Raw genomic sequence first — 24,762 nt, 5'->3', positions numbered from 1 at the left:
AGAGTAGGATTTCCAGGCTGAGGAAAGACAGGCCGTGGCTGGGTAGAGGATCCAGAACAGAACAGTGACAGAGGGTGTATCTGGAGACTCAGCCAGAAATACCTCCCTCCAGAAAGTAGGCAGCAAGTCGGGGGTTGAGCTGCAAGAAGGAAGGGGAGGAGGGAGAGAATGGAGGGACCGGTGTTCAGTGAGCCGACTCCTCCTATCCTGGCCTATTTCCCCAGGGGACACGCCTAGGAGATTGTGATCCTCCCCTCCAGGCTACTTTCCCACTGGTGCCAGGATTCCCCCAACGCCATACTGAGAACCCAGGAGACGCACCAAATTGTATGAGAGATAAGAAAAGAAGAGAGGGAGCAGGATTTCTGGTTGACGAAGGATATTTATTGAGAGTTTACTGGGTACAGGGAGAAGGGCTGGATGGCTTGGGATGCAGAGAGATCCCTCCCCTGGGATTCTGCAGCTCCAGGCCCCTGTGGGTGGGGTGAGGGTTAGGAACCTACGAACATTGTGCATAGGTCACTGTCTTCTCCACGGTGCTCCCTTCATGCGTGACCTGGCAGCTGTAGCTTCTGCGGGACCTCCACTGCTCGGGAGTCAGGCTCAGGTAGCTGCTGGCCGCGTACTTGTTGTTGCTTTGTTTGGAGGGCGTGGTCATCTCCATGCCCTGGGTGATGGGGGTACCATCTGCCTTCCAGGTCACCGTCAAGATTCCCGGATAGAAGTCACTCATGAGACACACCAGCGTGGCCTTGTTGGCTTGGAGCTCCTCAGAGGACGGCGGGAACAGAGTGACCGAGGGGGTGGCCTTGGGCTGACCTGTGTGGACAGAGGAGGGGTGAGAGATGGCAGAGGGAGAGTGGGGTGTTGTGGAGCGCCTCTCTCTATCTAAAGTCTCTGGGAGGGTTCATGGTGTGGCCGTCTGGTCCACCCAGGGCCTCTCCTTCCCTCTTCATTCCCTCCTTTCCACTGGAGCCCTCTGGAGAGCAGACAGCCCTGCACCTTTCTAGGGGCCTTCCCAAGTCACCTTTCCCAGGCGTCCTGGCCCAGTCATTTCCTCTGCAGCCTCAGTTTCCCCGTGTGTACCCAGGGCAGGCTGCACTCCCTCCTTCCTGGTTTCTGGAGTCTGAGTTTGGAATCTAGGGGTCTCCCCCACAGCACACAAAACCATCCTGGCAGGGTGTGGGGAGGCCCAAACCTGGCATGGCCTGGAGCTTCCTATCCCCTGGGACACCAGGCTGTGCCCCAGCCTGGCCCACTCAGTTCTCCTGGTGAAGCAGGGGCTCCACCCAGACACACCCTGGGGCTCTGCCATCACCCCTGTCTCCACCAGCCCGACCACAGGACCCTTCACATCGGCTGGGTTCTTGGAGCTGCTTCCCCAGATTTCGGGGGACCGCAGCCCCCATGCCCACCCCAGCAGCCTCTGATTCACCTGGTGGCCGTGGAGTTATGTGCACCCCCGTTTACTCCCCGCTAGTCACCTCCTGAGTCTAAAGTGCCCTCCTCAAATGAAGGTGGGAGGTCCACCTGTGAACAGAGAGACACCGGGCCCCAGAGGTGACGGGGCTCCAGAGACAGACACATCTCTGCCCTAAGAGACCCTCTCCTTTCTGGTAACTGTCCTGGGAGGGCTGGGCTCTGGGACCTCACCCAGTCTCACCCATCCCTTTGTGTCCCCATGTCCTCACGACCCAGCACAGGCCACAGAGCTGCAGCCTAGACCCAGAGCCCTCTCTGTGCCCGCCATTGGCCTCCCCTCGAGGTGACCCCTGTGTCCCCAGGCCCCCATGTGGCCCTCCCAGGCTGGATGGGCACCCAGCCCTCAGCCTAGACCCCGGGGTCCCGGGGACTGTCTCTACCGGCCTCTGTCCCTCACTCAGACATCTGCCCTGGGAGAGGGGAGGAGCCCTGACCCTGCCCAATCCCAGCCCGGGGCCCGGGACCAGGCTGTGTCCCGCTGTTGGAACCTGAAGGTGGCTGCTCCCACTGTGGGGGCCCTTCCTGCCGGTTACCCCGAGACTAACGCACCTCGTCCAGGCCCCATGGAGAAAGGTAGGGGTCAGTGCTTAAGGCTGGGAGGGCAGAGGGGAAGAAGCCCCAGAGAGAGAAAACAGATTTCCAAAGATAGGAGAGGGTGGGACAGGCTGGGAAAGGTTGTGAGAGCCACATACCTAAAACAGTGAGCTGGGTCCCGCTGCCAAACACATGCCTCAGTGAATTATGCCTGGACTGAAACTCCCGGGGCCAGCACCTGGGGCCAGTCCAGGAGCCGTGCTGGAGCAGGAACCTGCTGGGTGTGAGGGGCACAGGGCTGCAGTGTGTAGGCTGGGACCTAGGCACAGGGCAGGGGGGTGGCCAGTATCCCAGTAGTGTCTCTGTGCCTGTCCCTTCTCTGAGGCAGGTGTCACCCACAGCCTTGGAGCCACCCCAGCCTGTGTCCCAGTCTCTGAAGCTGTTGGTGCTGATGGCAACGCTGGCCCAGTGGGTCCCAGCAACTCTCTGAGTGACGCATCCCCTCAGGCAGCTGTGCGGTGTGGCTCAGGAGTCCTGAGCTGGCTCGGACCTGCCCAACCTCACTTGGCCTCTTTTCAAGGGCCTCTGAAGTCCGCCACAAGTGTCGCCAGTCAAGCCAGGCTGACTTCCTCCCTGGACCAGGACACTGGGTCATTCTTGACTCAAGAGGAGAGTCCTCTGCTTTTATATCTATCCATGGAGATGCAGCTCAGTCTCACTTTGTTCATGGAGCCTTTTCTGATCATTCATTCCATCTGTCCATCCATCCGTCCATCCACCTGTCCATCTATGCATCTGTCCATTTATTCATCTGTCTTTGCATCTATCTGTCATCTAACAGTTCATCCACCCATCTACTTGTCCATAGATCCATCCATAGATCCATCCTGTCTACCAGGCACTGTGTTGTGTGCTGGGGACCTGGTGTGGTCCCCCAGACTCTCACCCCCATCTCTCCCAGGTCATGGCCAACAAGGCCCTCCTCATGGTCATGTCCAAGGTCCTTCTGCTGTACCTGGTGTCTCTGCTGGATGTGACACGGGGCTGGCCCCTCTTTCCAGTGACTCTTTTCCCCTTGGGGTCTGACTCCCCTTTCCTCTTCCCCTGGCATCTGTTTCTCCATGGCCCGTGCCTGGCTGCTGACTCCCCCACTATTGCCCACATGGCGAGGCTGGAGCCTATCCCAGCTTCAAACCTTCAGCTCCACCTCAATTGCCAACTCAACTGACCATGTCCAGTGAGCTACCCAACAGGAGTCTAAAACTAATCACATCCAGAGGAGATGACCACCTTCCCCCAGCCCAGCTCATTTTCCATCTTCATCTCATCACAATGACCATGGGTGGTCTCAACCCCTCAGCCAGAAACCTGGAGTCCCTGGACTCAGTCACCTCGCCTCCCACATTGAAATGGCTTTTGTGTACTTAGCTACTGCATCTAGACAGTCTTTTTTTTTTTTCTTTTGAGACAGAGTCTCGCTATGTTGCCCAGGCTGGAGTGCAGTGGCGTGATCTTGGCCCACTGCAACCTCCGCCTCCTGAGTTCCTGGTTAAACGATTCTCATGCCTCAGCCTCCCAAGTAGCTGGGACTACAGGCGTGCACCACCACACCCAGCTAACTTTTCTATTTTTTATAGAAACAGTTTCACCATGTTGGACAGACTGGTCTCGAACTCCTGACCTCAAGTGATCCACCCACCTCAGCCTCCCAAAGTGCCGGAATCATAGCGGAACCTGCCTATGGGGCCAGCAAGAGGGAGGTTCTGCCCCTGAAATGATGATCGCCTGTGGGTACGTGATCGCCTGTGGGTACAACATGATCGCCTGTGGGTACAACGTGCACCAGCGATGACCAGGCTGTTGTGTCCCAAATAGTCATAAATGGACCCAGATGCTTGGTGCTTTGTCCGGGGACCTCCCACCACATGCAGAGTGGTGGCGAGGGCTGAGGTCACACAGGGAGTTGTGGCCTCCCTAGACCCTCTCCTGGGCTTCTTCTTTGGAGGCACCTGCACCGTGGATAAGCTTGGGTCTCCTAGGGGCTGGTTTCAGGAGGCGATGCTGGCTGAGGTCTAGTGACCCAGGGACTCCAGGAAACGCCCTCACACATCAGCTGGAGCTCCAGGGAGTGGCCCCTGCCCAGTGAGGGTGGGAGTGGACAGGCGACATAGGCCAGGGGAAAGGGGGAGGAGGAGGAGGGAGAAGAGGAGAAGGAAGAGGGGGAGGAGGGGGAGGCCTGGGCACCCTTCAGGGATAGTGGCCACCACCCTGTGGACGTCCTGCCCCTGCCTCCGGTCCTGCCCTACCCCAAGTACTAGGGGGAGGTAAGGGAGACATTGACCTTGGGGCCAAATGTAAGGGGTGGGGGCAAAAATCTCAGGAATCAAGATAAATAATATTTTAATATGACATTAAGCAATAAAAATTAATTCAAACAAATCCATGATGGAAAAATATTAACACTTCAGTTAAAGTCAGTGTGTGTCTGGCTCCCCTCCAGGGATTAACCTTCCTCCTCCCCCCTCTGGCTTGTCTCCCCTTGGTCATCCTTTCCCGCCTCTGCCGCCAGACCCCCACATCCCCAGGAATCTCTCACCCCTTACCTGCCCCACCGGCTCCTCAGGCTGGACCGGCTGCTTCCTCCAGGGGCTCCAGGGCCCAGGGCTCTGCTCTGCGGTGCAGCCGTTGGGTGCACCAGGCCATGGGTTACCAGCGCCAGACCCAGCAGCAGCAGGGGCCAGCGCTGCCTGAGGTTGGGGCCTGGCTCACCAGGGGCCTCACGGCCCGGCTGGCCTGTCCCTGGCCTCATCCGCCCTCAGGGTCGGAGGCCCTTGTGGCCTGACTTGCAGCGTGGGCTCCCTGGAGAGTGGTGCCCCGGTCTCTCGCTGGCAGCAGCTGTCCCAGGTCACCCCAGTCCATGTGGCCCCATCCTCATCCTCTGGTCCCTGCCCCCAGCCAGGCCCCTTCCAGCATCCATGGCCGTTACCCCTGGGGTTCTGTCCCGGAGGCACATCTGCCAACTGCCCTGCTGTGGTCAGGATCCAGGGCTCAACTGCCTCCCACACCTGTCAGCTTGGCCTTGCCCCTGGGGCCCTGGGTGCTTTGTTCGGGGACCTCCCACCACAGACAGAGGGTCGGCAAGGGCTGAGGTCACACAGGGAGGTGGGCTGCACCATGGCCCCCCAAGACCCTCCCCTGGGGCTTTCCTTTGGAGGAACCTGCACCCTGGATGGGTTTGAGTCCCCTCGGGGCTGGTCCCAGGAGGTCATGCGCCTGACTTCCCTCCTTCCCCCAGGGCGCCCTGGGTCTGTGGAGCATCTCACTGCGGTCCAGAGAGCCGCCCAGCAGGAGTCCCCCAGGGCTTGAGCTCAGGGGGCTGGGCTGAGGCTCCTCCAACCAGCCCTGGAGGGAGGTGTGGTTAGAGAGGAGGAAACAGGTTTGGGGTTAGCCAGAAGTCACTCAACGGCTCAAGTCCAGGAATCATGAGGTAAGAACGAAAATGCCGTTTAATGTGCCACGTTCAGCGCCTCACAGACCTCACATCACACAGACACACAGACACAGAGACACACAGACACACACACACACTCCCCACCCCAGCTTCCTGAAGGTGTAATTGACAAAACTGTATATATTGACCACCTACAATGTGATGCTTTGCCACACTGTAAAATGATTAAATCAAGCTGACTCACACGTCCATCTCCTCACATACTTACGCTTTTGCAGTGAGAACACGGAAGATCTAATCTTAGCAATTTTCCAGTATACATTTATTAACCCTACTCCAGGGCTATAAATCCCCACTTGCCCATGCTGTATTTGCATGGAACCCATCTCATACCGAGGCCTCTTCCCCACTGCAGTAGTTCCTGATAAAATCTGTTTTGACCCATTTGCTACTGTCCAGCTGTGGTTTTCTATTTTATTTTATTTTATTTATTTTATTTTATTTTATTTTTTTATTTTTTTTATTTTTTGAGACAGAGTCCTGCTCTGTCACCCAAGCTGGAGTGCAGCGGCGCAATCTCGGCTCACTGCAACCTCCGCCTCCCAGGTTCAAGCAATTCTCCCGCCTCAGTTTCCCAAGTAGCTGGGATCACAGGTACCCATGGCCACACCTGGCTAATTTTTTTTGTATTTTTAGTAGAGACGGAGTTTTGCCATGTTGGCCAGGCTGGTCCCGAACTCCTGGCCTCAGGTGATCCACCTGCCTTGGCTTCCCAAAGTGCTGGGATTACAGGCGTGAGCCACCGCGCCCAGCCCCAGCTCTGGTTTTCTGTAACAAGTTGGGAAGGCGCTCAGTAGGAGGGTTCAGCCCACAGCAGAGAAGTCTATTCAGAATCTCTTCCTTCTTGCGGGTCGCACCTGAGCTGCCCTCCTCCTGAGAACAAAGAGAGCTTCCAGGCAGGGGCCCTACTGTGTGCCCAGCAGGTGCCTAGGGCCACCATTTAAGAGGGTGCTGAGTCTCAGGTGCTGACCCTGTACTCACACAGGTGCCTGCTCCCCTCACTCTGGTCCTGGGCAGGCCCAGCACCTCTGCATCTGCCTTATGGCCTCCAAGCGAGCAGGCTGTAATGAGTGATGGCTGTCGCTTCCTTTCTGCCACCCAGGTATCTCACAAATTTTTTTAGCCAATTCCGGCCCCAGATCATATGGAGAAGGGGACTGTGGGAAACTTAGTCCTGGTTTAGCCAGGTAGACACAGGGCAAAACCACTCCAGCCCACCTTTGTCACTGTGGCATTTCTGCAAACTTCCTCTAACCAGGTTAACCTCCAAATAAAGCCAATAGCAACACCATGCTTCTGCCGAACATGATGCAACTACACTCATATAACCCAAACAGGCTAACCCTCCCACAGAAGGACTCAGGTCTACAGATCGCTCCATCCATCTTCAGGTGACGTTTATTATTCTCCCAGCTGACTCACACACACGCACACACACACACACACACACACACACACACACCACGCCACACACACACCTTTGATATTCTGTAACTTAGATATCAAAATAGATTACCAGCCAGGCAAGGTGGCTCAGGCCTATAATCCCAGCACGTTGGGAGGCCAAGGTGGGCAGATCTCTTGAGCCCAGGAGTTCAAGACCAGCCTGGGCAACATGGTGAAACTTTGTCTCTACAAAAAATACAAAAATGAGCCAGGCATGGTGGCCTACACCTGTAGTCCCAGCTACTTGGGAGGTTGAGGTGGAAGAATCACCTGAGCCCAGAAGCTCGAAGATGCAGTGAGCTATGATGGTGCCAGTGCACTCCAGCCTGGGCGACAGAGCAACACTGTCTCATTAAAAAAAAAAAAAAGTATGTATGTATGTGTGTGTGTATATATCTCTGTGTGTGTGTGTGTGTATAAAATAAAAAATATATAAATGTTCATATATAATAAAAATTTTAAAAGTAGGTCATTTATTAACATACGATGTATTAATCACAGGGAAATGAGGGGAAGAAAGAAAGTGTTACTAGTGTTAGGATAAATGCAAATACAGTCATATCCAAACAAAGAAGAAACATCCTCACTATGAGAGTCCTCCTTTCTGTCACTCTCACATGGCCACAGCTGGTGCTGACTGTTTCCACTACCCATGTGTATTCTCTGTGCCCTCAGCAGATACCTTGCTGTTACCTGTTTGGCGGGGTGACTCAAACCTTTATTCCTGAGGGTCTGGGCCATTCGCGCTCCTGCCTGAATCACATGGCTGTAGTTTGCAGAAAATGTTACCGCAGGACATGAAGGGACCCCGAGGCTTTCAGTGACCCAGAGATATCCTCCCCTCATCACTCTCTGTGTAGCAGTGCCCCGATACCCTGAGAGTTTGGCTCGATCCCTGTATGTCTATTGTTCTCTGGCATAAGGAGCCCACAGTGGCCGGGGGGCAGCCTCTTGTGGAATTGGTAGAAGGTTTCCTGTCTTGGGAATTAAAGCCTCTAAAACAGCAGAGCCCAGAGCTGTGTGGATGGGAAGCACCTTCTGTTTGTTGATTTCCAGAGCCATGAATCCTGGCTAGGGGTGAAGTAATGCCATATAATGGCTTTCTGGTTGCATTTTAGTGATGATTTCTAGCATCGTTGCATTGTACTACAAAAGCATAACCTGTATTTCAGCACTTTTTTTTTTTTGAGACAGACTGTTGCTCAGCCACCCAGGCTGAAGTGCAGTGGTGTGATCTCAGCACACTGCAATCTCCATTTCTTGGGTTCAAGCAATTCTCCTGCCTCAGCCTCACAAGTAGCTGGGATTACAGGTGTGCACCACCACACGTGGCTAATTTTTGTACTTTTAGTAGGATGGGGTTTTGCCATGTTGCCTAGGCTGGTCTCAAACTCCTGAGCTCAAAGTGATCTGCCTGCCTTGGCCTCCCAAAGTGATGGAATTACAGATGTGAGCCACTGCACCCAGCCAGCCCTTTGATATTTGGGGACATATTCTTTTTTCTTTTTTTGAGACGGAGTCTCGTTCTGTCACCCAGGCGGGAGTGCAGTGGCACGATCTCAGCTCACTGCAACCTCTGCCTCCCAGGTTCAAGTGATTCACCCGCCTCAGCCTCCCAAGTAGCTGGGATTACAGGTGTGCACCACCATGCCTAGCTTCATTCATATATATATATATATATATATATATATATATATATATACACACACACACATATATATACATATATAGTGAGAGAGAGCGATGGAGTTTCACCATGTTGGCCGGCTGGTCTCGAACTCCTGACCTCAAGTGATCCGCTCGCCTCGGCTTCCCAAAGTGCTAGGACTACAGGCGTGAAACCACCAGGCCCAGCAGGGGACACGTTCTTTATAGCCTGGCATATGTACGCTTTTGTTCCATATCTGCTTGAAAAGACTGTGTCCTGCACTCGGAGCACGCTCTGCTCTGTGGATGGCCTAAGGCTGTCTACTGTCTTTCTCAAACCTTCTCTAGCCTTTCTCACTCATGGCCCATTTATTCCACTAATTACAGAGATGTATAAGAATCTGGGAGCACCTCTACATCTATAGGCATCCCACAGCTGGAACGCGGATCCCCTAGACAGGTCTGGCCTTCAGGCCTGCAGAATGGTTGAGGCAAAAGGAAGAAAAAGACACGGAGTCCCAAGCAGAGATATGGGGTCCTCCTCCCCCAGCTCAGCCTGGGCCAGTCTCACAGCACCCCCTGGTGGCCTCTTGCTGCAGGTCACACACTTACACCCTCAAGGACTGCACTGGAGCTTCAGACAAGGAGGGCACTGTTTCCAGGCCCTGTTCTTGCTGGATGGGTCAGGTCTCTTCCTCTCCCTCCCTGTGACTCCCCTTTCTCCACCGACTATAAGGACATGGGCTCCTGCCAGCCTTCTCGCTGTCTGAGGACGTGAAATGACAAGGTCTCCTGTTGAGATCTTGAAATACGCCAAGCGCTAGCTTCCCGCTTCACTCTTCTATGAACTGAGCTTCCCTCACAATTTCTGCTGACCCCATCCATGAAACAGGGAAGAAACCAAGGGCAGGTTGTGCCTCAGCCATTGTGAGGGTCTATCTGAGGCCTGGGGGGTCCTGGTCAGGAGCTAGGTTGTGGAGCACATGGGCTCAGGGAAAATCACGGCTGGGGTGCTTATGAAATCATTGTTTTTAGGAAACACGTAAATACGCCAGGCGTTAAGGTGACATGAAAACAACAGTGAGACGCAAGAAGAAAATGGTGGCCGGGCGCGGTGGCTCAAGCCTGTAATCCCAGCACTTTGGGAGGCCGAGGCGGGTGGATCACGAGGTCAGGAGATCGAGACCATCCTGGCTAACATGGTGAAACCCCGTCTCTACTAAAAATACAAAAAACTAGCCGGGCGTGGTGGCGGGCGCCTGTAGTCCCAGCTACTCGGAGGCTGAGGCGGGAGAATGGTGTAAACCCGGGAGGCGGAGCTTGCAGTGAGCCGAGATCGCACCACTGCACTCCAGCCTGGGCGACACAGCGAGACTCCGTCTCAAAAAAAAAAAAAAAAAAAAAAAAAAGAAAATGGTTATGGTTGGACCCTATTGTCTCCTTTTCCACTAACCAAAGGGCTGGCTCTGACCCCAAATTTGGCCTTCTTCCCTGGTTCAGCTGCACCCGACATCCAGAATACAGCACAAGGCTGGGGAGGGGTGTGGAGGGGGAGCAGGCCCTCTGCTTCCCATGTTAGAGTAACTAACATGGGAACAGGACTCCCCCAAACCTCCAGCCCAGGCTCCTTCTGTGGCTGTGGGAGGGGTGTTTCCCAAAGGACGTCCTTCCCTCCAGTGGAAGGCATGTTTAGGGAGCACAGGAACTCAATGCGGCTGGAGCATGGAGGGTCCAGAGAGGGGAGCCAGATCAGGAAGGGCCTGCAGGCTAGCCTTGACTCTTCGTTTTACATGGGACTCAATGGGGGTGTTTGAAGAAGGGAATGACCCCATCAGGCTAGCACGGTAGAAAGCACTCTGGCTGCCAAAGGCAGAACGAATACAAGGGCAGTCAGGTCAGGAGGCTGTGCACTGGGCCAGCAGAGGGATGGCAGCAGCCTCAGGTAAGGCAGAGTAATCAGAGAGGAGGTGGCATCCAGTGACATCGAGGAGCAGGATTTGGGGGGCTCCATGAATTAGAAGGTAGAGAAGTGAGGGGGTTGATTCCAGGCTTAAGGGGAGGAAAGACAGGAAGTAGAGAGAGGACTGAGAAGCACCATCAGTAGGCACAACAGGTGAGAGAAAGTCACTTGTTCACACAGCAAGTGCTACTGGGAGGCCTGCTCCACAGCCTCTTCAGGGGCAGAGCCCAACCCTCCAGGGCTGAGTCTGCACAGTGGGAAAAGAAGATGGGCAGCGAGAGGCTGATATTGGGCACCTCTGGGGCGGGCCACTGATAGAAAGCAGAGGCTTCAAGCTTTAAGATAAGACTTCCAGCTAGGTGCAGTGGCTCACACCTATAATCCCAGCACTTTGGGAGCCTGAGGCAGGCAGATCACCTGAGGTCAGGAGTTTGAGATCAGCCTGGCCAACATGGTGAAACCCCATCTCTATTAAAAATACACACACACACACAAAATTAGCTGGCGTGATGGCAAGCACCTGTAATCCCAGCTACTAGGGAGGCTGAGGCAGGAGAATTGCTTGAACCCAGGAGGTGGAGGTTGCAGCGAGTCACGATCACATCACTGCACTCCAGCCTGGCAACAGAGTGATGCTCCATCTCAAAAAAGGAAAAAAAGAAAGTATTCCTCAAGAAGCACAGGTATCAGACTTGCTAGACAAAGACCTTAAAACAAAACCATCTTAAATATGCTCAAATAGTTAAAGGAAAACATGGACAAAGAACTAAAGGAAATCAGCAAAATTATACATTAACAAAATGAGAATATCAATAAAGAGATATAAAAAGAACCCAAACAAAAATTCTACAGCTGAAAAATACAACTAAATTGAAAAATTCAGTAGAAGTCAATGGAAGGTTCAAGCAGATAGAAGAGAGAATGAACGAACTTGAAGAAAGTACATTTGAAATTACTTTGTCTGAGGAGCAAAGAGAAAAGAGCAAACAGGCCGGGTGCCCTGGCTCATGCCTGTAATCCCAGCACTCTAGGAGGCCAAGGTGGGCAGATCATCTGAGGTCAGAAGTTCGAGATCAGCCTGGCCAACATAGTGAAATCCCATCTCTATTAAAAATACAAAATTAGGCCAGGAGTGGTGGCTCATGCCTGTAATCCCTGCACTTTGGGAGGCCGAGGCAGGCGGATCACAAGGTGAAGAGATCGAGACCATCCTGGCAAATATGGTGAAATCCCATCTCTACTAAAAATATAAAAATCAGCTGGGCATGGTGGCACACGCCTGTAGTCCCAGCTACCTAGGAGGCTGAGGCAGGAGAACTGCTTGAACCCAGGAGGCGGAGGTTGCAGTGAGCCAAGATCGCGCCACTGCACTCCAGCCTGATGATAGAGCAAGACTCCATCTCAAAAAAATACAAAAACAAAAACAAAAAAATTAGCCAGGCATGGTGGTGCATACCTGTAATCCCAGCTACTCTGGAGGCTGAGGCAGGAGAATCGCTTGAACCCGGGAGGCGGAGGTTGCAGTTAGCCGACATGTCACCATTGCACTCTAGCCTGGGCAACAGAGCAAGACTCCATCTCAAAAAAAGAAAAAGAAAAGAGCAAACTTATGGTCAACATGGCAAAACCCCATCTCTACAAAAAATACAAAAAATTAGCCAGGTGTTGTGGCAAGTGCCTGTAATCCCAGCTACTTGGGAGGCTGAGGCAGGAGAATTGCTTGAACCCGGGAGACAGAGATAGCAGTGAGCTGAGATTGCACCACTGCACTCCAGCGTGGGCAACAGTGAAACTTCGTCTTAAAAAACAACAACAAAAAAAGAGTGCTTGTCATGTACAAGCATTCCTCAGTGAGATTGTTAATTGATTTCTCAGCAGAAACTAAGGAGTCGAGAAGGGAGTGGGGTGATAGATTTAGCATGCTGGGGGAAAAAAAACAAGCCTGTCAACTGCGAATTCTACACACGTAAAAAAGTGTCCTTTGGTTCCTATTAAAAACAAACTAAGATCCCAGAAATAACAAGTGCTGGAGAGGATATGGAGAAACTGGAACCCTTGTGCACGGTTACTGGCAATTTAAAATGGCACAGCTACTAAGAACAGTGTGGCAATTCCTCAAAAAATTAAAAACAGAATTATTATACGATGTAGCAGTTCCATATCTTTGTATATAGCTGGCCCTCTGTATCCAACGGTTTTGTTGTTGTTGTTGTTCTTGTTTTTTGCCCAGGCTGGAGTGCAGTTGCAGGATCTTGGCTCACTGCAACCTCTGCCTCCTGGGTTCTAGAAACTCTTGTACCTCAGCCTCCCGCATAGCTGGGATTACAGAAGTGCACCACCATGCCAGGCTAATTTGTATTTTTAGTAGAGATGGGGTTTCACCATGATGGACAGGCTGTCCTGACCTCAGGTGATCCACCCACCTCAGCCTCCCAAAGTGCTGGGATTACAGGCGTGAGCCACAGTGCCCGGCCTGTATCCATGGGTTCTGCATGTTAATTCCACCAACTGCACATGGAAATTGTAGTTAGCCCTATGATGTCTGTGTCTGTTCTGAACATGTGCACACTTTCTTTTCTATCATTATTCCCTAAACAATACAGTATAACAACTATTTATACAGCATTTACATTGTACTGCATATTATAAGGAATCTAGAGATGATTTAAAGTATACAAGAGGATGTGCACAGATTATATGCAAATACCACCTCATTTTAAATCAAGGACTTGAGTATCTGTGGATTATGGTATCCTCAGTGTGTCCTAGAACCAATCCCCTGTGGATACTGAGGGAAGACTATGTACACAAAATAATTGAAAGCAGGGTCTTGAAAAGATATTTATACACCATGTTCACAGCGGTATTATTCATGGTAGGAAAAACATGGAAACAGACTGGGCGCAGTGACTCACACCAGTCATCCCAGCGCTCTGGGAGGCCGAGGCAGGTAGATCACTTGAGGTCAGGAATTCGAGACCAGCCTGGCCAACATGGTGAAACTCTGTCTCTATCAAAACAACAACAACAACAACAACAACAACAAAAATTAGCCCAGCGTGGTGCTGCATGCCTGTACTCCCAGCTACTCGGGAAGCTGAGGCAGGAGAATCGCTTGAACCCAGGAGGTGGAGTTTGCAGTGAGCAGAGATTGCACCACTGCACTCCAGCCTGGGCAACAGAGTGAGATTCTGTCTCCAACCCCCACCGCCCCCACACACACACAATAAGCAAACAATCCGTGTTCATCGATGGATAAATGGATAAGCCAAATGCAGCATATACATACCATGGAATATTATTTAGCCTTAAAAAGCAAAAAAAGTTCAGACACTGCAATATGGATGACCCTTAGGGATATTATGCTAGATGTAATAAGCCAGTTACACACAAAAAATACCTTATGATTCCACTTATACAAGGTACTTAGCAAAGTCAAAATCACAGAGACAGAAAGCAAAATGGTGGTCTCCAGGGGAGGGGTGGAGAGCGGACTGGAAGTTATTGTTGAATAGGTACATAATTTTTGTTTTATGAGATGAAAAGAGTTATGGAGATCGATGGTAGTGATGGCTTACAACATTTTAAGTATCTTTAATATCACTGGACTGTACACTTAAAAATGGTTAAGGCTGGGTGAGGTGGCTCACGCCTGTGATCCCAGCACTTTGGGAGGCCAAGGTGGGAGGATCACTTGAACCCAGAAGTTCCAGACCAGCCTGGGAGACATGGTCAAACTTCATCTCTACAAAAATAAACAAATCAGCTGGTGATGGTGGCATGTGCCTGCAGTCTCAGCTACGCAGGAGGCTGAGGCAGGAGAATCCCTTGAACCCGGGAGGCAGAGGTTGCAGTGAGCCAAGATCGTGCCACTGCACTCCAGCCTGGGTGACAGACTGAGGCTCCGTCTCAACAACAACAAAAAGGTTTGGCTCCTATCCTGCCTTCTCTGGAAAGTCATCCTCATCATCTTACAAAGTGCTGTAACCTTGCAATACATTGCAGGAGACTGTTAGTTATTTGTTATAAGCTATACATGGCCTTGTGATGTTTTTGTGATTCTCGCCTTACCCTGTTATGTAAATCCAGGAGTCACCCTTGACTCCAGTTCCATCCAATCCATTTACTTCAGTTTTATGCCCTTGCAGGATTTCCTGGGGAAAAAAAATTAGAGGATTTGGTTTTGAAATAAACTTAATTTTTTAATTTTATGATAAACACAGATACAAAAAAAAAAAAAAAAAAAAAGAAAACACACACAAAAAAAGCATGAGAACTGGCCAGGCCGTGGTGGCTCACACCTGTAATCCCAGCACTTTGGGAGGCTGAGGTGCGCACATCACCTGATGTCAGGAGTTCAAGACCAGCCCGGCCAACATGGCAAAACTCTGTCTCTACTACAAATACAGAAATTAGCTGGGCTTGGTTGCAGGCACCTGTAATCCCAGCTACTCAGGAGGCTGAGGCAGGAGAATCACTTGAACCCGGGAGGTGGAGGTTGCAGTGAGCCGAGATAGGGTCACTGCACTCAAGCCTGGGCAACAGAGCAAGACTCCATCTCAAAAAAACCAAAAAATGAAACAAACAAAAAAAATCATGAACTATAAGGAGATAATAATTATTATTACTATTATCATTGTTATTGTTATTTTTTAGAGATAGGGTCTCACTCTGCCACCTCCAGCTGTAGTGCAGTGGCACAATCATAGCTCATCTGCAGCCTTGAACCCCTGGACTCCTGTGTCAGTGTTAGGATTACAGGCATGAGCCCCTGCACCCGGCCTAAGGAGACAATTATAAATAAAATGTGTTGATTATAATTCATAGCTGTATGAATTGTAAGGAGAGCTTATCATTGTAACCACCACTCAAGTCAAGAAGTAGACTGGCTGTGGTGGCCTATACCTAGAATCCCAGCACTTTGGGAGGCTGAGGTGGGAGGATTGCTTGAGGCCAGGAGTTTGAGACCAGCCTGAGCAACACAGCAGGATACCGCCTCTACGAAAAAAAAAAAATGCCAACAATTAGCTGGGTATGGTGGCATGCAGCTGTAGTTCCAGCTACTTGGGAGGCTGAGGTGGGAGGATCGCTTGAGCCCAGGAGTTTGAGGCTGCAGTGAGCTATGATGGCGCCACTGCATTCCAGCCTGGGCAACAGAACATGACTGTATCTCCAAAAAAGAAAAAGAAAAGAACTCTTTTCCAGCCACTACAGAAACTTCCCTTTTGTCCTGTCTCAAATACAATGACCTTCCTCCTGCTTCAAGTACGCACAATTCTGACTTCGCAGAAACCACTTCTTTGGCTTCTTCACAGTTTTATTCCTATCCCTTACCATGATAGTTTTCTCTTGCACTTCTGTTGACTTTAACATGTCTTTTAAGACTCTTTGGCCAGGCACAGTGGCTTACGCCTGTAATCCTAGAACTTTGGGAGGCCGAGGCGGGCCAATCACCTGAGGCCAGGAGTTCAAGACCAGCCTGGCCAACATGGTGAAACCCCATCTCTACAAAAATACAAAACTTAGCTGGGCAGGTGCCTGTAATCCCAGCTACTCAGGAGGCTGAGACGGGACAATTGCTTGAACCTGGGAGGTGGAGGGTGCAGTGAGCCGAGACTGGGCCATTGCCCTGCAATTGCCCTGCAGCCTAGGAGACAAAGCAAGACTCCATCTCAAAAAAAAAAAAAAAAAAAAAAAGACTCTTTATCTAGAGGATCACCCTCAATTCCTTTCTTTTTTCTTTATTTTATTTTAGTATTTTTTGTAGAGACAGAATCTTGCTATGCTGCCCAGACTGGTCTTGAACCCCTGGCCTCAAGCGATCCTTCTGCTTCAGCCTCATCCCTTTTTATTCTTACAGTTTCATGATGAAGAGCCCAAAAGTTTGACCTGTAGAATTCTGCAGTCCTGGATTTTGCTGATGGTTTACTTTCATTGCAGTTCAACTTGTTCTCTGTCTTCTGTTTTTCCAGCAAGTGAGCAGCGGGATCTGTAAGCTCGGTCAGATCCACATCTGATCCCTTTGGCTACACCATAGGTGGTACTGTGATCTTTCCTCAGGAGGGACGTAAGGCGTCTTTGCGACTTACGCTGCAAGATAAAGTTCGTATAGGGCAGGCAAGATCAATGTTTAGATTCTTTCCCTTTTTTTTTTTGCCTATTTTCAAGGTAAGGAATTGGCTTCTCTTTTTTTGAGACAGGGTCTTACTCTTGTTGCCCAGGCTGGAGTGCAGTGTTGCAATCACAGCTCACTGCAGCCTCGACTTCCCTGACCCAGTTGATCCTCCCACTTCAGCCTCCCGAGTAGCTGGGACTACAGGCATGCGCCACCACGCTGGCTAATTTTTTGCATTTTTAGTAGAGACAGGGTTTTGCCATGTTGCCCAGGCTGGTCTCCAACTCCTGGACTCTAGCAATCTGCCCGCCTTGGCCTCCCAAAGTACTAGGATTACAGGCGTGAGCCACCGTGCCTGGCCATAAATTGGCTTCTAATCATCCTCCAAAGGTGATTGGTTAGTTTTGTTTGTTCATTTGAAGTCTCATTATTAAAATGACTAATGGATTCAATCCATGCAAGTATTGTTCCTAGTGCAGCTCAAATTGTCCTCGGGCTACTGGGGGCCTCTTCAAAGGCAGCTCTTGAGTCCTTTTGACATAGCCATCGACGTCTTCGAGAGCTTCCTTGTGACCTGGTATGGCAAGACTGCCAGTCTCATCATGTACTTTTTTTTTTTTTTTGAGACCGAGTCTCACTTTGTCACCCAGGCTGGAGTGCAGTGGTGTGATCTCAGCTCACTGCAACCTGTCTCCTGGGATCAAGTGATTCTCCTGCCTCAGCCTTCCTAGTAGCTGGGTTTAAAGGCATGCGCCACTACGCCCAGCTAATTGTTGTGTGTTTAGTAGAGACGGAAATTCACCATATTGGCCAGGCTGGTCTCGAACTCCTAGCCTCAAGCCATCTACCTGCCTCGGCCTCCCAAAGTGTTGGGATTACAGGTGTGAGCCACCGTGCCTGGCCAACCTAATGCCTTTTTACAGCTGAATAAGAGTCCATTGTGTGGATCCTGCATTTTGTTTATCCATTCATCTGCGGACGCACAGTCAGCTTGTTTCCAACGTTTGGCTATTACAGATAATGCTGCTGCGGACACAGGCATGCAAGTATCTGAGTCCCTGCTTTCTGATCTCCTGAGTATGTATATAGGGGTGGAATGACTGAATTGCTTAGTAATTTAGCTTTTTGAGGAACTGCCAAACTGTTTTCCACAGTAGCTGCACCATTTTATATTGCTACCAGCAATGCACAATGTGGTTCCCATTTCTCCACATCCTTGCCAAGCCTTGTTATTTTTCATTTTCTTTTTTCGTTTGTTTTTAATATCAGTCATCCAAATGGGAGTGAAGGGGCATGTCACTGTGGTTTTGATTTGCAGCTCCCAAATGATTCATGATATTCAGTATCTTTTCTTTTTTTTTTTTTTTTTTTTTTTTGTTGAGACAGAGTCTCGCTTTGTCGCCCAGACTGGAGTGCAGTGGCCGGATCTCAGCTCACTGCAAGCTCCGCCTCCCGGGTTCACGCCATTCTCCTGCCTCAGCCTCCTGAGTAGCTGGGACTACAGACGCCCGCCACCTCGCCCGGCTAGGTTTTTGTATTTTTTAGTAGAGACAGGGTTTCACCGTGTTAGCCAGGATGGTCTCGATCTCCTGACCTTGTGATCCACCCGTCTCGGCCTCCCAAAGTGCTGGGATTACAGGCTTGAGCCACCGCGCCCGGCCATCTTTTCATGTACGTTTCAACCAATACATATATCTTCTTTGGAGAAATGTCTACTCAAGTCCCTTGCTTATTTTTTTTAATTTTTAATTTAATTTTTTAGTGACTAAGACCCATGACACAGCCCTCAGGAGATCCTGAGAACATGTGCCCCCACCCTTGCCTTTTATTTTTTTGAGATGGAGTTTCGTTCCGTCGCCCAGGCTGGAGTTCAGTGGCGCGATCTCGGCTCACTGCAACCTCTGCCTCCTGGGTTCAAGCAGTTGGTCCTGCCTCAGCCTCCCGAGTAGCTGGGATTATAGGCGCCCACCACCACACCTGCCTAATTTTTATATTTTTAGTAGACATAGAGTTTCACCATGTTGGTCAGGCTGGTCTGAAACTCCTGACCTCACGTGACCCACCCCCTTCGGCCTCCTAAAGTACTGGGATTACAGGCATGAACCCCCGCACCCAGCCCCATGAAGGGTGAGCTTTCCCTGTTGGCTGAGCTAGACTGCCATGGGAGTATTGGGGTCTGCAGGAAATGTCCCACTCTTGGCTGCTTTGCCTCGACCCTGGAATTCTGGGATGTCCCTGTCCCCCAGGGCCTGGCACTCCTACCCTGTTCACCCCTGCCACCTAGGTCTGCTCTTCAGGTTGCCATCACACCTCTCTCTGCCCCCTGGGCATCCCTCGGGGACTCACACCTCTGCCTGATCCACCACGGTCCTGATGAGCTCCCAGAGGAGCCCTGAGAGTGTGAAGCAGGTCTGCGCATCTACAACCTGAGGTCCGTGACCACCTGTGCAAGGAGGAGGTGGTGCTCAGGGAGGCCGACGTGTTGCTTCCCTGGGGATCCAGGACCACTGCTGAGCTGACTGCCCCATGGGCTCCCCAAGGTTGGGACAGCACAGAGCAGGGGGGCGGAGGGCTAGAGGCACCTGGTTGTTCCAGCTCCGTCCCGTGTGTGGCTTCCCTGCGGTTTCACCAGTGAGCTCCTGGAGGTGAAGGGAGGCCCAAGGTCACGGTCTATATCCCGAGGGGTCAGCCCAGGCAAGGTAGGGTTCCCCATCAACCCTGCCAACCTCCCTCCCTACCCCAGGGCCCCAGGTCCTGCCCAAATCTCTCACCATCTTTGTTGAGGCCTTTTGTTCTTTTTTTTCTTTTTTTTTTTTTTTTTGTAGTTACAGGACCACATTGTTATTGCCCAGTCAGGTCTGAAACTCCTGGCCTCAAGCGATCCTCCTACCTCAGCCTCCCAAAGTGCTAGGATTATAGGCATGAGCCACTGCGCCTGGCCCATGTCCTGTGGTCTCACCTGCTGTCTGCCAATGGCGAAGCAAACAGAATGATGGCGCTAATGCTCAACACGGCCCCAGGCAAGGTGGTGAGGGAAGGCCAGGAAAGTGGTGGGGCTGTATTGCCGGATCTGGCCAGCAGCCCGCAATGCAATGGGGCTCTCTCTTTGTTCCCAGGTGGATCGACAGGTCGAGAAATAATAGACACAAGATAGTGAAAGCTGGGTCCAGGGGGGTCACCACCTCTGGTCCCATAGTGCTGCCAATGCACTGGATATACCAGCATTTATTATTAAGTTTAGTGAGGGCAGAAGTAGGTTAGTGAGGGATTTAGGGTCGTTTGATTATGAGGTGAGATGGTGACATGGGGATGAAGTAGTTCTTTAACATAACATCTGTATGCAGGAGTACAGTGTACAGATAAGAATTTACAATGTAGTGTGTGCATCAGTAATTTCTAACAGAGCCTTAAAACAGAAACACAGTCTTTCCATAACCTATGATTAGCAAGATATTAATCAGCAGTAACAGCTGCAGCAAAAATTGGTTACAAACAATCCATAGAAACAGGACGTGAAGCTAGACAACCCATTAGACCAGAAATTCTCAGAAGGGAGTATGCCTTAACCCTAAAGAGGCCTAGAAGAGCCGTGGCAAGATGAGGGCGTTTATAGCCCTACCTTATCCATATGGACAGGCGCACCCCATGCGTCCATTTATAGGCTCTCAACAAGGTTCGCATTCCATTCCCGGAGCTATGAACATCTGCTTTTCTGGGATAGGAATCTTGGTGATGTGAAACTTCCCTGACTGCACATCCATTCATAGGCTCTCTGCAGGGGGAAGCACATCACACGCTGTTGGCTCATTCTGGCGGTCCAACCTGGCATTGTCTTTACACAATCCTGTGTGCGATTTTCTATTTACAATAATCAGGAGCATTTCATCTTTTATTCCATAGCAATAGTTTCAGGGGGTCTCCCTACAGGGCTGCAGAGGTCATACCTTCAGGCGGTGCTTGTTGGCTGTGTGGATGTCAGCATCATTGGGGCTGAGTTTGAAGGTGCCCTGGGCCCACTCCTCAGCCACCTAGAGCAGGTAGCAGCAATGCCAGGGGTCAGGTGAGCAGGCATCAGCAGCCGAGAGCCCCTGCCCTGGTCCCATCCTATCCCTGATGACTGACTGTCCCTGTCCAGGAGCTGAGTCCTGGAAGTGCACCCTGGGAGGGGGCATCTCGGGCCTAGCACACCTTTACCCATGAGCCATGCGGGCCACAGGGTCATTAAAGGAGCGAGGCGGCCATCAAGGCACACAGTTAAACAGCACTTGAGTATATGATTAGTTCAATGTGAAACCACAGACAGGCAACAATGTGCTAATTGCTCAGGGATTTGGTGGGAGCCTGGGGCCACAGGGAGGGGGACTCCGGTGGGGCATGGGCCATGGCAAGAACCTTGTCTAGGCCATGGAGTATCTGGTCCATCTAGGCCTTGGTGAGGAGCCCTGCCTTCTCCAGGCCCCTGCTGTAGCCTCTGCTGCCTTGAACATCCACCTCCCACAGGTGCCGGTCGTAGGTGATGGATGTGTGGAACTTCTCCATGACGGGATCCACTGTGCCCACTCTGGCCAGGAGAGCAGGAACAATTAGTCTCACCTCCACCCTCCAGAACAGCGCCTCTTGCAGAGTCCTCAGGAAACTTACCACGTCTGATGGCAGCAGGGGCATCGGATCATTCTAACTGGGAAGACAAGGAGGCTCAGACCTTCCCAGAGTCACCCTGGGAGTGAGCACGGCCACGTGGCTGAACACCAAGACAGAGCCAGGCTGGAGTGCAGTGGCACGACCTCGGCTCTCTGCAACCTCTGCCTCCTGGGTTCGAGAGATTCTTCTGCCTCAGCCTCCGGAGTAGCTGGGATTACACACATGCACCACCACACCCGGCTAATTTTTGGATCATTGGTAGACAGGGTTTCACCATGTGGGCCAGGCTGGTCTTGAATTCCTGACCTCAGGTGATCCTCCCGCCTCGGCCTCTGAAAGTGTTGGTATTACAGGCATGAGTGACTGAGTCTGGGCTTGAAGTTGGGGTCTTTCCTACCACATGGCACCACCCCAAGGAGATGGTGGCAGGGCCTCAGGCACCCCTGGGACCAGAGCCGAGCTTCTAGAACCTTTCCTGCCACTGACCAAGGTGCCAGGTGCCATCCTAATTGATGACACAACCCTCTGGGGTAGGCATCAATACAACTCCACTATGCAGAAGGGGAAACTGAGGCACAGGGAGGCATGCAGCGTGTCCTTACCTGAGGTGGGAGAGCCAGGGCTGCAGCCCAGCAGTCTGAAGTCAGAACCCATGCTCTTCACTGCTGTTCCACCAGGGTCTCTGGTCTTGGCTCTGGTGTCCTGAACTTCTGCTGCAGGGGCAGGCAAAGAGGCACTGACGGTCTCCACCAACCCTAAGTGCCCTGCAACTCTCTCCCTCACAGCTTGGAGTCAGACTAAGATCCCAATTCCTACCGCTTCCTTGGCTCTGAAGAGCACACTGACACCCCCCATTGTCCCTGGCCTTCTAGGAGGTCACTGGGTGACCCCTTACTCCCAGGAGCCGAGGGCAGAGAGATGGCACGTAGCATCCACATTTTGTTCTTTTTTTGAGACTGAGTCTCACTCTGCCACCCAGGCTGGAGTGCAGTGGCGTGATCTCGGCTCGCTGCAACGTCCGCCTCCCGGGATCAAGCCGATTCTCCTGCCTCAGCCTCCCAAGTAGCTGGAATTACAGACACGTGCCACCACACCCAACTGATTTTTGTATCTTTTATAGAGACAGGGTTTCACCATGTTGGCCAGGCTGGTCTTGAACTCCTGACCTCAGGTGATCCACCCGCCTCGGCCACCCAAAGTGCTGAGATTACAGGCGTAAGCCACCCCACCTGGCCCCTTGCCTGGCCCATTTTTTTCAATATATTACAGGATTGTGGTAACCCTGTGTTGACCTAGTGGATTGGCACCATTTTTTCCAACAGCACGTGCTCACTTGGTGTCTTTGTGTCACATTTCAGTAATTCTTATTGTATTTCAAACTTTGTTATTATATTTTTCAGACAAAGTCTTACTCCACTGCCCAGGCGTGAGTGCAGTGGTTCAACCAGAGCTCACAGCAGCCTCGACCTCCTGGGCTCAAGTCATCCTCCTGCCTCAGCCTTCTGAGTAGCTGGGCTTGTAGTTGGGCTTGTGCCACTATTCCTGCTAATTTTTAATTTTTTTGTAGAAACAGGGTCTCACTATGTTGCCCAGACTGGTCTCAGACTCCTGGGTTTCGAGCAATGTTCCCGCCTCAGCCTCCCAAATTGCTGGGATTACAGGCGTGAGCACTGTGGCACCCTGGCTGTTATTATTAATATTATTATTATTATTATTATTATTATTGAGACACAGTTTCGCTCTGTCTCCCAGGCTGGAGTGCAGTGGCATGATCTCAACTCAGTACAACCTCTGCCTCCTGGGTTGTTTCTTTCTCCTCCTCCTCCGTTTCTTTGTTCCTCCTCCGCCTCCTCACAGGCATGAGCCACTGCCCCTGGCCTGCTGTTTCTTTCTCCTCCTCCTCCATTTCTTTTTCCTCCCCCTCCTCCTTACCTTCCTCCTCACCCTCCTCCTCACCTCTTCCTCCTCCTCCTTCCCCTCCTTCTTCCCCTCCTTCTTCCTCTCCTGCTCCTCCTCCCCCTGCTCCTCCTGCTGCTCCTCCTCTGCCTCCCAAATTGCTGGGATTACAGGTGTGAGCCACCACAACTGGCTGTTTCTTCTTCTTTTTCCTCCTCCTCCTTCTTCATTTTATTTTATTTTATTTTTATAGAGTCTCGCTCTGTCACTCAGGATGAAGTGCAGTGGCACAATTTCAGCTCATTGCAACCTCTGCCTCCTGGATTCAAGCAATTCTGCCTCAGCCTCCAAAGTAGCTGGGATTACAGGCATCTGCCACCAAACCCAGCCAATTTTTGTATTTTTAGTAGAGATGGGGTTTCACCATGTTGGCCAGGCTGGTCTCAAACTTCCAACCTTGTGATCGGCCCACGTCAGCCTCCCAAAGTGTTGAGATTACAGGCGTGAGCCACTGCACCCAGCCCACCTGGCCCATTTCTTTTTATTTCTTTCTTTTTTTTAGAGACAAGAGTTTTGCTCTTGTCGCCTAGGCTGGAGTGCAATGGCGCAATCTTGGTTCACTGCAACCTCCACCTCCTGGGTTTAAGCGATTCTCCTGCCTCAGCCTCCAGAGTAGCTGGGATTACAGACTCCCACCACCATGCGCAACTAATTTTTGTATTTTTAGTAGAGATGGGGTTTCACCATGTTGGCCAGTCTGTTCTTGAATTCCTGACCTCAGGTGATCTGCTTGCCTCAGCCTCCCAAAGTGCTGAGCTTACAGGCGTGAGCCACCGCTCCCAGCCCCTTGCCTGGCCCTTCTTTTTTTTTTTAAAAAAAACATATTAAAGCATTGTGGCAACACTGTGTTGAGCTAGTGGCTCCCCAGCCAGCTCACACTCATTTGTCACAGCTCCTGGGACTCCTGTTGACACACAGAGAACAGCCACCCACAGTGGACTGTGCTGTTCTGTTTGCACCCTTAAATTTATTGTGCTTACAGAATGCCACTTCTGCAAACTTGTCAAGTAGGGGGAAGTGGCTCGTGGATATGCACCCTTGCTCATCCCCTTTGAAAAGGTAACCAGCTCTGAATTCTTTTTTCTTTGAGACAGAGTTTCACTCTTGTCGTCCAGGCTGGACTGCAGCGGCACAATCTTGACTCACTGCTACCTCCCCTTCCCAGGTTCAAGCAGTTCGCCTGCATCAGCCTCCCAAGTAGCTTGGATTACAGGTGCCCATCACCACATCCACCTAATTTTTTTTTTTTTTTTGAGACAGAGTCTCGCTCTGTTGCCCAGGCTGGAGTGCAGTAGTGTGATCTCGGCTCACTGCAAGCTCCATGTCCCGGGTTCATGCCATTCTCCTGCTTCAGCCTCCCGAGCAGCTGGGACTACAGGCACCCGCCACCACGCCAGGCTAATTTTTTGTATTTTTAATAGAGATGGAGTTTCACTGTGTTAGCCAGGATGGTCTCGATATCCTGACCAA

General features: G+C 51.3%; 1 protein-coding gene and 1 long non-coding RNA gene across 5 annotated transcripts; both read right to left on the bottom strand.

Moving 5' to 3' along the window:
- Window positions 1–273: 273 nt before the first annotated feature.
- LOC105497381 (immunoglobulin lambda like polypeptide 1) lies at window positions 274–5,314 on the bottom strand. 3 transcript variants are annotated; one of them, XM_011768388.2, is made up of 3 exons: window positions 4,620–5,314; window positions 2,175–2,293; window positions 281–819 (listed from the first exon to the last, which is right to left on the bottom strand). In XM_011768388.2, exons 1-3 carry the CDS (start codon window positions 4,823–4,825, stop codon window positions 500–502), a joined length of 645 nt encoding a protein of 214 aa, XP_011766690.2. In that variant the 5' UTR covers window positions 4,826–5,314; the 3' UTR covers window positions 281–499. The 3 variants fall into 3 exon arrangements, with proteins under 3 accessions (XP_024653588.1, XP_011766690.2, XP_011766691.2); XM_011768389.2 differs by having other exon boundaries at window positions 282–819; window positions 2,175–2,290; XM_024797820.2 differs by lacking the exon at window positions 2,175–2,293 and having other exon boundaries at window positions 274–819.
- Window positions 5,315–18,884: 13,570 nt separating this feature from the next.
- On the bottom strand, window positions 18,885–22,225 carry LOC105497382 (uncharacterized). 2 transcript variants are annotated; one of them, XR_011613954.1, is made up of 5 exons: window positions 21,088–22,225; window positions 20,640–20,723; window positions 20,315–20,467; window positions 19,278–19,334; window positions 18,885–19,138 (listed from the first exon to the last, which is right to left on the bottom strand). It is a non-coding gene; the product is annotated as an uncharacterized lncRNA (long non-coding RNA). The 2 variants fall into 2 exon arrangements; XR_011613953.1 differs by having other exon boundaries at window positions 20,315–22,225.
- Window positions 22,226–24,762: the final 2,537 nt, after the last annotated feature.

The sequence above is a fragment of the Macaca nemestrina genome, chromosome 15, assembly GCF_043159975.1.
Source record: "Macaca nemestrina isolate mMacNem1 chromosome 15, mMacNem.hap1, whole genome shotgun sequence".
In the NCBI taxonomy this organism is placed as follows: domain Eukaryota; kingdom Metazoa; phylum Chordata; class Mammalia; order Primates; family Cercopithecidae; genus Macaca; species Macaca nemestrina.
The sequence above is the reverse complement of the archived record's forward strand: the minus strand, read 5'-3'. Positions and strand labels throughout refer to the sequence as shown.